This window comes from Oncorhynchus mykiss, chromosome 6 (genome assembly GCF_057628025.1).
Source record: "Oncorhynchus mykiss isolate SJ-2025 chromosome 6, ASM5762802v1, whole genome shotgun sequence".
Lineage (NCBI taxonomy): Eukaryota > Metazoa > Chordata > Actinopteri > Salmoniformes > Salmonidae > Oncorhynchus > Oncorhynchus mykiss.
Window position 1 is genome coordinate 32,582,501 of NC_143027.1, and position 15,000 is coordinate 32,597,500.

Genomic DNA, 15,000 nt, shown 5'->3' on the forward strand with positions numbered 1-15,000 from the left:
GTCGTCAAATGAGCGTCTACTAGAATGAATGAATCTTTATCCTACAAAGATGACTCTGACAAAGTCTCATCAAAAGCCTGTGATTGGTTGAGACAAAGTGTGCAATGACATCAGAATTGAGAGGGTCCCCTGCAGAAAGATAGTCACATTTACATGCTATACAAAGCATACTTCTAATGCCATTATTGACAGTGTATGGTGTGTGTATGGTGTGTGTGTGTGTGTGTGTGTGGTGTGTGTGTGTGTACGGCCACACACATGTCAGTAAGTGTGTGCATTTAAACGTGTGTCTAATCCGTGTCATTATCATTATGTTGTGTGTGTGTGTGTGTGTGTGTGTGTGTGTGTGCAATTACAGTGATAATCACTGTAGCACTGTAATTGCCGTTCTAAAACGATGCTCTTATAGCCATTCAACACACACACACACACACACACACACACACACACTCACACACACACACACAAGCTCTGCTTATATGAAAGCATGAGATCACATGTTAATAGCTATCCCAGGCTATTCACTAAAGAGGACCAGTGCTCCCAAAACGTATAAACAACACACAACATTCCCTCCAATGCATCCCCCGTACTCTGTGAACAGGACCTAATAGGCAAGCTCCAGTACAGCAAGAAGCAATGCCTAGCCACTAAGCTGCTTCAGGCCCTGAGGGATGAGGACTTCCTGTGTGGAATGATGGGTAATTTAGGACAGGAGGGTCAAACCAAAAGTGTTTCTATCACTGTGTGATTCCTCTACTCTCTGTCCCTAGGTGACCTGATAACTCTAGAAGAGGAAACACACACGTACACACACACACACACACACACACAAACACATGTGCGCACACACACACACAAAGATGGAAAAAGGGCAGGGAGCGACACACAATGGTCTTAACCAATCACACAACTCCCTGCCCTCAAGCCCAAGCACACCAACAATAATGCCTTTGTGTCAGGCAGCACTCCACTTACTCTCTCTCTTTGGCACACACACACACACAATAACACACACACAAACACACACATTTACATACAGGCATCTTGCAGGGAAGGGAACACCATTTCTGAACACAGGACTGGTTTTCTGTGTGTGAGAGAGTTTGTGTGTGTGTGTCCATGAGCTTCCACCTGGGCACATGACTGCAGCTGCCACCTCTCCTCTCCCCCCTCTCTCTCTAAGAGGTACGTGAGAGGTCACACGCAGCAGCATTCCACACAATCTGAGAACGACAGAGCAGTGCAGAGAACAGGGAGAAGATGAAAAGCCACAGAGCATTATAGAAGACAGAATGTATGGGTTATCATACTGTCATAGATCCACAAACACACGCTGAGCTGTGTGTGTGTGTGTGTGTGTGTGTGTGTGTGTGTGTGTGTGTGTGTGTGTGTGTGTGTGTGTGTCTCTGGACCACTACAAAAGACCCTCGTGACTATAGTCAATAAAATAGCTGTGCTAAGACAAACTAACTGACAGACTAACTGACAGACTAACTGACAGACTACTAACTGACAGACTAACTGACAGACTAACTGACAGACTAACTGACAGACTAACTGACAGACTAACTGACAGACTACTAACTGACAGACTAACTGACAGACTAACTGACAGACTAACTGACAGACTAACTGACATAAATGAGTGATGGAAAGAAAGAGTGAGAGAAGAAAGTAGAGAGAGGAACAGACAGTAAATAAAAAAGAGAGATGGAATGACAGAGGGGGAGATGGAGGGGGGGGGAGAAAGGTAGCAGTATGGGGACAGGTTCAAGGGCTGATAGGGCAGCGTTGAAAGGAGATCGTCCCACCACACACACACACACACACACACACACACTTGACAGGCGGGCTCTAGCGGACAGCTGATGGGGAGATCTCATTTCACTGACAAACACACTTACGCTTCAAGTGAGACACAGTGAAAGTCAATACTCTGCCCCTCCGCCTCCCCCTCCGCCCCTTTCCATGTCTTCCCTCGCCCTGCCTTCCCCTCCGTCCCTCGCACTGCCTCCCCCTCCGTCCCCCTCCCTGCCTCCCCCTCCGTCCACCTCCCTGCCTCCCCCTCCGTCCCCCTCCCTGCCTCCCATGTCTCTACTCTCCTTCCCCACACCTCCCCTGCCACATGCCTAACTGTCTCTGTGTTGTAGGTAGCCTTACCCATACCTAACTGTCTCTGTGTTGTAGGTAGCCTTACCCATACCTAACTAACTGTCTCTGTGTTGTAGGTAGCCTTACCCATACCTAACTGTCTCTGTGTTGTAGGTAGCCTTACCCATACCTAACTGTCTCTGTGTTGTAGGTAGCCTTACCCATACCTAACTGTCTCTGTGTTGTAGGTAGCCTTACCCATACCTAACTGTCTCTGTGTTGTAGGTGTCAGAACAATACTACTGTACCAACTACTGTTGGGCTGTGGTTTCCATGGTGAAGCTGCATCAGCCTCTGAAAGGTCAGAGGTGAGGGGTCACCATACAGCAGAGACAATGTGTTAGGAGGCTAGAGTTTCACATTCTGTCCCCAGCATACACACACACACACACACACACACACACACACACACACACACACACACACACACACACACACACACACACACACACACACACACACTGTGAATAGCACTTGGATAGCACAGTGGGAATGTGTGAGGTGGGATAGTGCTACCACGGCAGGGCCGGCGTGTTGCTGTGGTTGTAGAGGCACCCGGAGCTCCCTTAGCCCAGCCGGAATGTTACAACACTCCTGTCATCTGAGGATCTCGTGTCTGCTTAGTCCCTCTGACTGACACACACACACACACACACAAGCACACACGCACATACAATCAACCCCTCAGGGCAAGACAGCGGAGCGAGTGGAGGCCAGGCCAGACTACAGTTGTCTCAACCATGACCCCCTCACATAAAGACACACTATTGGTCCAGTCAATATTCCCTAGCCTGCTCTTCTCCCTACGAGCCCAGAAGGTCAGACAGGGCCAGAGTTAACCTTGCCTATTTGTCTCTGTGCAGCCAGCCTACCAGTTTGTGTGTGTACCTCTCTATCTCTCTCACTGGGGGTGACCTTGCAGAGTCATTCTTTCATTTGAGGTGTTCACATTGCAGCACAAGCAGATAGGATTAGGAAGCAGCAGAGCTTGCGTGGAACTGTGTGTGTGTGTGTTTGTGTGCACAGTCTGTTTTGACCATTTTGCACGGTCATACATGCCCTCAGGTTTATTTGTGTGTGTGTGTGTTGTGGCAGTGGGGGGCAGAGCATGTGAGCGGAGTTGAGCGGTAGGAAGTCCCGCTCATTGCTCATGGAACGGTGCTTTCTGGCGCTCCACATCCTTCCCAACCGCTCCGCTAAAAACCACATCGCGCTCACAGGGAGAAACTCATGAGCTCCATTCATTAAAATCACCATTTAACCAACACCATCTATTTTTGTGACTACCTGGACCTACCATTTGGTTTTGAAGTAGCCTATGGAAACCAAACCATATGATTTGAATGAAAAGTATTTGAATAAATCTGAAAAGGGGGCGGCAGGGTAGCCTAATGGTTAGAGTGTTGGACTAGTAACCAAAAGGTTCAAATCCCCGAGCTGACAAGGTACAAATCTGTCGTTCTGCCCCTGAACAGGCAGTTAACCCACTGTTCCCAGGCCGTCATTTTGTTGTATTAAATCATTCTAATCCATATATTGCGCATATAGGCTGTGACTTACTTAGAATTAAATACAAATTAAACAGGAAATTCCTTATTAGGCTCAGTCTACAGTGCCTTTGAATTCACTTTTAGACTTTTAGAAACATGAGTTTGTCAAGAGTCTGTGGCTTCAGGGTCATGCGATGGTGACTGGAGAGCAGACCAGCAGTGGAGAATATCCTCTCCTCACTTGAAGAGCCACTGGGGATGCTAAACACACTTCGGGTCATTCTTGCCAGGCTGGGCAGCGATGCAGCGTTGTTTTTTCTATTAGGTAGGCCTAAAGGGTTTTAGGCAAAATAACCAGATCAAAACGGAAAGCTCCTCGAAGCTCCTACAGTCATTCGGAAGGTATTCAGACCCTTCACTTTTCGCACATTTTGTTACGTTACAACCTTATTCTAAAATGGATGAAATTGTTTTTTTCCCTCATCAATCTACACACAATACCCCATAATGACAAAGCAAAAACTGGTTCTTGGGTATGGTGCTACAAGCTTGGCACACCTGTATTTGGGGAGTTTCTCCCATTCTTCTCTGCAGATCCTCCAAAGCTCTGTCAGGTTGAATGGGGAACGTCACTGCACAGCTATTTTCAGATCTCTCCAGAGATGTTTGATCGGCTTCAAGTCCGGGCTCTGGGCCCCTGAAGGACATTCAGACACTTGTCCCGAAGCAACTCCTGTGATGTCTTGGCTGTGTTGGAAGGTGAACCTTCACCCCAGTTTGAGGTCCTGAGCACGTTTTCATCAAGGATCTCTCTGTACTTTGCTTCGTTCATCTTTCCCTCGATCCTGACTAGTGTCCCAGTCCCTGCCGCTGAAAAACATCCCCACAGCATGATGCTGCCACCACCATGCTTCACCGTACGGATGGTGCCAGGATTCCTCCAGCCATGACACTTGGCATTCAGGCCAAATATTCTTGTTTCTCATGATCTGAGAGTCCTTTATATGCCTTTTTGGCACACTCCAAGCGGGCTGTCATGTGCCTTTTAAGAGGAGTGGCTTCCGTCTGGCCACTCTACCATAAAGGCCTGATTGGTGGAGTGCTGCAGAGATGGTTGTCCTTCTGGAAGGTTCTCCCATCTCCACAGAGGAACTCTGGAGCTCTGTCAGAGTGACCATCCGGTTCATGGTCACCTCCCTGACCAAGGCCCTTCTCTCCTGATAGCTCAGTTTGGCCAGATGGCCAGCTCTAGAAAGAGTCTTGGTGGTTCCAAACTTCTTCCATTTAATAATGATAGAGGCCACTGTGTTCTGGGGACCTTCAACGCTGCAGAAATGTTTTGATACACAATCCTGTCTCTGAGCTCTACGGACAATTCCTTTGACCTCAAGGCTTGGTTTTTGCTCTGACATGCACAGTCAACTGTGGGACCTTATATAGACAGGTGTGTGCCTTTCCAAATCATGTCCAATCAATTGAATTTACCACAGTTGGACTCCAATCAAGTTGTAGAAACATCTCAAGGATGATCAATGGAAACAGGATGCACCTGAGCTCAACTTCGAGTCTCATAGCAGAGGGTCTGAATACTGAATATCAGTTATTTCTGTATTTTTATTTTTTTACTGTTTTCCCTTTGTCATTATGGGGTATTGTGTGTAGATTGATGAGGGAAAAATGATACAATTATTTCATACATTTTAGAATAAGGTTGTAACGTAACAAAATGTGGAAAAAGTCAAGGAGTCTAAATACTTTCCAAATGCACTGTATGCCAGGCCTATTGAGCCAAAATCAATGATGGCCTGTTGTATAGATAATAGAACAAAGATGAACAAAACTTCTAAGAGATCTGATTTTTAGTTTATAAATACTTTGCTACAATGACACACTAACGCTACCCACCTTGTTCCTTTCTGTTAGCATGTGCACGTAGAACACCATCAGTTAGTACAATCAGGAAACAGGTCTTTTCAGATTCCACAATGATTCTTTAGTTGTGGACACTACATCACCTCTTTGTCCTCCTCATCTTCGTTAGTCCCCTTGATTTTGCACCTTTTCTTTATGCAAATATTTAGTGAACTCCGTGACAGTAGCTAAAGAAAGGGGCTACAGCAGCACACAAGTGGACTAGAAATGCATGCTGGGCCAGGAATGCCCTGAGCTCGATTGAGCGCTACTGTAGCGAAATAGGAGCGGGCTAGGAGGCCGACGCTCCAGCCTTTGGGAATCTCGCTCCGTGCTCCAGTCAAATTGGGCACGCTCCACTCCCCGCTCCAGCTCCACTCCACTCACATACTCAGGTGGGGGGTGGGGTAGACACAGATGGACAGCTGGTGTTTCTGTGATGGTAAATCACTCAGAGACACCCCTGCCCAAGCGCGCACACACACACACACCACTCTGGCCCCACCCCCCTCCACTCTGGCCCCACCCCCCTCCACTCTGGCCCCACCCCCCCTCCACTCTGGCCCCACCCCCCTCCCCTCCACTACAGTCTGGAGCGCTTTTTACATTATTTTTATTTAACCTTTATTTAACTAGGCAAGTAAGTTAAGAACAAATTCTTATTTACAATGACGGCCTACCAAAAGGCCTCCTGCAGGGACGGGGGCTGGGATATTTACATTTGTTTTACAAATATAGGACGCATCACGAGAAGAGAGACTCCACAACACTACATAAAAGAGAGACCTAAGACAACAGCGTAGCATGGTAGCAACATGACAATAACAGGGTAGCAACACAACATGGTACAAACATTACTGGACACAGACAACAGCACAAAAGGCAAGAAGGTAGAGACAACAATACACCACGCGACGCAGCCACAACTGTCAGTAACAGAGCACCTGAAGAGACTGGCAACTGGCCGGTGAAACAGGAAGGTTTGACCGTTGGCAGGGATGTTTTCTGAAAGACAAGCTGGAAAACACACAGCCCACAGCTCATTTACATTTCTTAAGTAACACACACAGAGATGTGCTTTTATTAACTCATCAAGTCCCTCAGGTCACCAACCGCCACCCACGCCTGGGATCAATTCACACATCAAAAAGGCACGCCACACACCCAAACACACATTACAGACACACAACGCTCAGGGGACCACCAAGCGTAGGAGCTGCCGAGACGAGATAAGTGTGTGTGTCCAAATCCAGGACACACTAAGGCACTCAAAATAGACACACACACACTGGACTGCTTTGGCAGCTCCTTATCTCCCTCCACAGATAGTGACATGGATTAACAGCTAAATCTGGCACACATGCTCTGACCACAATCACGGCCCTGTGTGTGTGTGTGTGTGTGTGTGTGTGTGTGTGTGTGTGTGTGTGTGTGTGTGTGTGTGTGTGTGTGTGTGTGTGTGTGTGTGTGTGTCTGTGTGTGTTTTGGACTGCTTACTAAATCTGTCAGGGAGAGTGATGTAGGGGTTGACCCAAGGTTCATTATACCAGAAAACACACATTCGTCTTCCACTACTAACACACGGGCCACACGCGTTTACTGGTCTGCAGTGACAAAACATACACCCTTACACACACCATTTATACACACGTCAATCATACTCACACATCACTCCCCGTGCACTGTGATGACACTACAGAGATGGCACTAAACACTGTGATGACACTACAGAGATGGCACTAAACACTGTGATGACACTACAGAGATGGCACTAAACACTGTGATGACACTACAGAGATGGCACTAAACACTGTGATGACACTACAGAGATGGCACTAAACACTGTGATGACACTACAGAGATGGCACTAAACACTGTGATGACACTACAGAGATGGCACTAAACACTGTGATGACACTACAGAGATGGCACTAAACACTGTGATGACACTACAGAGATGGCACTAAACACTGTGATGACACTACAGAGATGGCACTAAACACTGTGATGACACTACAGAGATGGCACTAAACACTGTGATGACACTACAGAGATGGCACTAAACACTGTGATGACACTACAGAGATGGCACTAAACACTGTGATGACACTACAGAGATGGCACTAAACACTGTGATGACACTACAGAGATGGCACTAAACACTGTGATGACACTACAGAGATGGCACTAAACACTGTGATGACACTACAGAGATGGCACTAAACACTGTGATGACACTACAGAGATGGCACTAAACACTGTGATGACACTACAGAGATGGCACTAAACACTGTGATGACACTACAGAGATGGCACTAAACACTGTGATGACACTACAGAGATGGCACTAAACACTGTGATGACACTACAGAGATGGCACTAAACACTGTGATGACACTACAGAGATGGCACTAAACACTGTGATGACACTACAGAGATGGCACTAAACACTGTGATGACACTACAGAGATGGCACTAAACACTGTGATGACACTACAGAGATGGCACTAAACACTGTGATGACACTACAGAGATGGCACTAAACACTGTGATGACACTACAGAGATGGCACTAAACACTGTGATGACACTACAGAGATGGCACTAAACACTGTGATGACACTACAGAGATGGCACTAAACACTGTGATGACACTACAGAGATGGCACTAAACACTGTGATGACACTACAGAGATGGCACTAAACACTGTGATGACACTACAGAGATGGCACTAAACACTGTGATGACACTACAGAGATGGCACTAAACACTGTGATGACACTACAGAGATGGCACTAAACACTGTGACGACACTACAGAGATGGCACTAAACACTGTGACGACACTACAGAGATGGCACTAAACACTGTGATGACACTACAGAGATGGCACTAAACACTGTGATGACACTACAGAGATGGCACTAAACACTGTGATGACACTACAGAGATGGCACTAAACACTGTGATGACACTACAGAGATGGCACTAAACACTGTGATGACACTACAGAGATGGCACTAAACACTGTGATGACACTACAGAGATGGCACTAAACACTGTGATGACACTACAGAGATGGCACTAAACACTGTGATGACACTACAGAGATGGCACTAAACACTGTGATGACACTACAGAGATGGCACTAAACACTGTGACGACACTACAGAGATGGCACTAAACACTGTGATGACACTACAGAGATGGCACTAAACACTGTGATGACACTACAGAGATGGCACTAAACACTGTGATGACACTACAGAGATGGCACTAAACACTGTGATGACACTACAGAGATGGCACTAAACACTGTGATGACACTACAGAGATGGCACTAAACACTGTGATGACACTACAGAGATGGCACTAAACACTGTGATGACACTACAGAGATGGCACTAAACACTGTGATGACACTACAGAGATGGCACTAAACACTGTGACGACACTACAGAGATGGCACTAAACACTGTGATGACACTACAGAGATGGCACTAAACACTGTGATGACACTACAGAGATGGCACTAAACACTGTGATGACACTACAGAGATGGCACTAAACACTGTGATGACACTACAGAGATGGCACTAAACACTGTGACGACACTACAGAGATGGCACTAAACACTGTGATGACACTACAGAGATGGCACTAAACACTGTGATGACACTACAGAGATGGCACTAAACACTGTGATGACACTACAGAGATGGCACTAAACACTGTGATGACACTACAGAGATGGCACTAAACACTGTGATGACACTACAGAGATGGCACTAAACACTGTGATGACACTACAGAGATGGCACTAAACACTGTGATGACACTACAGAGATGGCACTAAACACTGTGATGACACTACAGAGATGGCACTAAACACTGTGATGACACTACAGAGATGGCACTAAACACTGTGATGACACTACAGAGATGGCACTAAACACTGTGATGACACTACAGAGATGGCACTAAACACTGTGATGACACTACAGAGATGGCACTAAACACTGTGATGACACTACAGAGATGGCACTAAACACTGTGATGACACTACAGAGATGGCACTAAACACTGTGATGACACTACAGAGATGGCACTAAACACTGTGATGACACTACAGAGATGGCACTAAACACTGTGATGACACTACAGAGATGGCACTAAACACTGTGATGACACTACAGAGATGGCACTAAACACTGTGATGACACTACAGAGATGGCACTAAACACTGTGATGACACTACAGAGATGGCACTAAACACTGTGATGACACTACAGAGATGGCACTAAACACTGTGATGACACTACAGAGATGGCACTAAACACTGTGATGACACTACAGAGATGGCACTAAACACTGTGATGACACTACAGAGATGGCACTAAACACTGTGATGACACTACAGAGATGGCACTAAACACTGTGATGACACTACAGAGATGGCACTAAACACTGTGATGACACTACAGAGATGGCACTAAACACTGTGATGACACTACAGAGATGGCACTAAACACTGTGATGACACTACAGAGATGGCACTAAACACTGTGATGACACTACAGAGATGGCACTAAACACTGTGATGACACTACAGAGATGGCACTAAACACTGTGATGACACTACAGAGATGGCACTAAACACTGTGATGACACTACAGAGATGGCACTAAACACTGTGATGACACTACAGAGATGGCACTAAACACTGTGATGACACTACAGAGATGGCACTAAACACTGTGATGACACTACAGAGATGGCACTAAACACTGTGATGACACTACAGAGATGGCACTAAACACTGTGATGACACTACAGAGATGGCACTAAACACTGTGATGACACTACAGAGATGGCACTAAACACTGTGATGACACTACAGAGATGGCACTAAACACTGTGATGACACTACAGAGATGGCACTAAACACTGTGATGACACTACAGAGATGGCACTAAACACTGTGATGACACTACAGAGATGGCACTAAACACTGTGATGACACTACAGAGATGGCACTAAACACTGTGATGACACTACAGAGATGGCACTAAACACTGTGACGACACTACAGAGATGGCACTAAACACTGTGATGACACTACAGAGATGGCACTAAACACTGTGACGACACTACAGAGATGGCACTAAACACTGTGATGACACTACAGAGATGGCACTAAACACTGTGACGACACTACAGAGATGGCACTAAACACTGTGACGACACTACAGAGATGGCACTAAACACTGTGACGACACTACAGAGATGGCACTAAACACTGTGATGACACTACAGAGATGGCACTAAACACTGTGATGACACTACAGAGATGGCACTAAACACTGTGACGACACTACAGAGAATCTGATGCTTTCTAGAATAATTCACAATTTTCCAACATCTCTCTGTCCGTCTCCGTTTCTCCCTCTGTCTGGCCTCTCTCCACTCTCTTCAAGAGTCAAAACCCTCTCCTAATGACCAGCTATTGTATCCCTGTCCCCTTTCCCCTCCCCCTCAAACACACCCCCGCTCTGAGGGGGTCCCTTAACCAGGCTCTCCATATGCCTGTCTCCCCCCTCTTCCCCCTCGCCCTATCACTCACACTCTGGCCTCTTCTCTTCTCTCTTCCACCATCTGCCACTCCACAACAGAGGGATGAAAGAGAAAGACAGACAGAGAGAGAGAGAAAGAAAGAAAGCAGAGAGAGAGGTAAAGAAATAAAGAAAGAGAGGTGGTTGGAGACAGATATAGAGGCAACGACTGAGGCAGAAATAGATACTGAGAGAGGGATAGAAAAAGAGAGAGAGGGCAGCCCCTGACACGATACCTTGGAGGAGAGAGGCTGTCCATCTGCTCTCTGTCAGACCCCCCTCACTTCCCTCTCTCTTTCACTACACACATATTGGACCCTTTCTGTTTAACCCATTCCTCTCCAGTGGATCAGTCTGTATTACAGTGATAGCTAAAGCCGGATGGAGGGATGGAGAGAGAGGAGGAGTAGAGAGAGCGGGAGGGAGGAATAGTGGGATAGAGGGAAGAAGGGGAGAGAGAGAGAGAGAGAGAGAGAGAGAGAGAGAGAGAGAAAGGGTGGAGATGACAACAACCCACGCAACCCGCTCAGTGAGCATGCCCACTACTGTCGCTGTCACCACGGCAACAACTGCCAACCATAGCAGAGAGAAAGACAGGCTGAGAGGGAGATCGCTCTGGGGGTCAAAGTGCATGTTTGCTCTGAACACACACACACACACACACACACACACACACACACACACACACACACACACACACACACACACACACACACACACACACACACACACACAGTGGTCAAACACTCACTGCAAACACTACAGTCCCTTAAGGACCTAAACACACAACACTACAGTGACACCAAACTGAAACGGTGGCTGTGTGTGAGACGAGGAGAGGTTAGAGAGACACAGAAGCCACGTGCTGATTTCATTAGAGGAGAGACGGAAGAGGAGGAGAGAAAAGAGGAGAGGAGAAGAGGAGAGGAGAAAAGAGGAGAGGAGAGAGGTCTGTGACCACAAATGGAGAGAGCAGAGGCCAGCTGTCATTTGCTGATGTCAGCTCTATTCTCAGCGTGTGTGTGTGTGTGTGTGTGTGTGTGTGAGAGAGAGAGAGAGAGACTGGTTTAAATTACTCTATGAACTTTGACCCTGTGTAACCAAGGAAGCGAAGGAGCTACTGAGAGATAGGAGAGAGAGAGAGAGAGAGAGCGAAAGAGAGAGAGAACGAGAGAGAGAGAGAAAGAGAGCGAGAGAAAGGGAGAATGGGAAAGACATACCCATTACCTAAGATCCATTCCCTTCTGTACTAGTACACACACACACCTACACACACACACACACACACACAATATTGCTCATAATGAGATGCTTGGGTACAAGATGGCTGCTTTTCAGGGAAAAGAGCTGAGTCTGCGAGGTGCTGGGTGTATGAAAGGAACACACACACAGTGAGATGCAGTGTACGAGAAGAGCTGAGCACACAGCAAGAGATGTCAATGCAGGTTAATGACTCTAGAGGAGACTACCTCACACACACACACACACACACACACAATGTATTTATACACGCCGCCAGAAAACCCATGAAGTGGCGTTGTAGAGGGGTAGAGGTGACGGTGTCTCTTTTAAACTGCATTACTGGAATTTCTATCAATGGCTAAAAGTCTTCAAGCTTTCTGCTTATGGAATCATGTTAAAACATGGACAATCAAACCAGAAAATATCTTTCTATATACATCCACAATATATCGATACAATCCATATATCCACTTACAATCCCCTTCTCAGCTGCTATAGCCAACAGCAGACAAGAACCAAATTCATCACGCGAACATAAGAAAACCCTCTTCGGCTGCAATGAGCTACTGACAACCCAACAGTCAATCCAACACAGCTAACGTTTAAAACAACATCAATGTCTTATTTTAAAGTTTGTTGAACTATTTAACAACATGAAGAATCTGATCGTTCTATCTCTCTGGGAAGCAACCAATCAATCCCTTCTAGACTGCTGACGAACATTTCAAAGTGCTTCAGCATCATTTAAGGCTACATTAGCAACAGGCTACATTAGCAACAGGCTACATTAGCAACAGGCTACATTAGCAACAGGCTACATTAGCAACAGGCTACATTAGCAACAGGCTACATTAGCAACAGTGTGTTCAGACCAGTAACGTTTCTAAACGTATCCTTACCCTCTTCCTAGGGGGTCCCTTGTCCTGTGCTGCGCGGCCCCCCAGTCGGCCCCCTCGGCCCTCCCCTGAGGGGGGTCTGATGGTCATCCGGATCTCCGGGGGACAGATGTAGTTCTCCAGACTCTTGGGGGGCTTCTTGATGCGTTTGGTGGTCTGGATCTTCAGCTTCAGACTCCCCTCCTGGAAGCTGGCTTCTTTAATGGAGAACTCCTGTTCCTCTAGCCCCTCCCCTTCCCCCTGGGACCCCCAGCGCTCGCCCATCACATCGCCAATGACCTCATCACCCCGCGACGCTGGCCCCAGCCCCGCTCTTTCCTGTTCTTCCTCTTCAGGTTCAGCCCTTCCGCTTCCTAACTCCGCCTCTTTGGGTCGGGCTGAGCCAACCAGATCCCTCGGCTCCATCCACGCTCCCGCCAGAACCAGTCAGGATCCAGAGAGCCGCAGCAGCCAGCCAATAGGTTTGCAGAGAGTGGCTGTCCGTCAGACTGGGTTGCCTTGGGAACGGTAGCTACTGCGTCTGGATTGGTTGTCCCACAGGAACACAGGTTATCCAACAGAGCCAAACTACAGAGAGAGAGAGAGAGAGAGAGAGAGAGAGAGAGAGAGAGAGAGAGAGAGAGAGAGAGAGAGAGAAATTACTATCAAAACCGAAGTTGTACAATATCCTATGAAAGCCAATAACTCAATAAATTATCGCAAATGCTGAACTGTAAAAAAAAAACAGTTTCCCTCGTATGTATATCTTGGTCTGCATTCACTCTTGCTGCTATGTACGCTGCTGCTACAGAACGATTGGCATTCAGAGTGTGTTGGGAAGAGATGCTGACCTATCTGAGCACAGCTAAAGGACGCAGTGGGCAGAGGAACGCCTCATCGCCACACACACACACACACACACCTCTAACCATTGTGAGATATCAGTGTCTCTCAGAACTCAAGACTGTTGCAGTAGCAGGCAGAGAGTGCTGCAGGCATGCCATACACTCTCATTTGCATTTTATACCGTGTAAACAACACTTCACACACGCACTCTACTTCTCTCCCCGTCTCTCTGTTTCTCTCCTTCTCTCACTCTACTTCTCTCTCCTTCTCCCCGTCTCTCTGTTTCTCTCCTTCTCTCACTCTACTTCTCTCTCCTTCTCCCCGTCTCTCTTTCCCTCTCCTCTCTCTTCTTCTCCCCATCTCTCTGTTTCTCTCCTTCTCTCACTCTCTCCTTCTCTCTCGTTCTCTCTCATTCTCTCCCTTTCTCTCTCCTTCTCCCCGTCTCTCTTTCCCTCTCCTCTCTCTTCTTCTCCCCATCTCTCTGTTTCTCTCCTTCTCTCTCTTTCTTTCTCAGTCTCTCATTCTCTCCCTTTCTCTCTCCTTCTCCCAGTCTCTCATTCTCTCCCTTTCTCTCTCCTTCTCCCCGTCTCTCTTTCCCTCTCCTCTCTCTCCTTCTCCCAGTCTCTCTTTCTCTCTCTTTCTCTCCCTCGATGTAAAATTAAGACATTCCTCTCCAGCTCTCTAAAGGGAGGGTGAAGCTAGCCTGAGGACAAGTCCAAAAACCTGCAGATTGAGATGAAAAAGCTGACTGCTCTTTTTTTTTGTACCCAAAAAGAGGGAGGGAATTGGGTAGACAGAGAGAGGGAGAGGGGGAGGGAGAGAGAGAGAGAGCAAGATAGAGAGCGAGAGAGGAGGAATCTAAATTCCTTCT

At 47.0% G+C, this 15,000-nt stretch overlaps 1 protein-coding gene across 1 annotated transcript in view; it reads right to left on the minus strand.

The window, feature by feature from the left end:
- setbp1 (SET binding protein 1) overlaps positions 1–15,000 on the minus strand; it is a 56,037-nt gene that overhangs the window by 30,594 nt on the left and 10,443 nt on the right. Inside the window, exon 2 of the mRNA XM_036979922.2 lies at positions 13,308–13,871. Coding sequence (XP_036835817.2) covers positions 13,308–13,709 — 402 coding nt within the window. The 5' untranslated portion in view covers positions 13,710–13,871. The remainder of the gene's footprint in view (positions 1–13,307; positions 13,872–15,000) is intronic.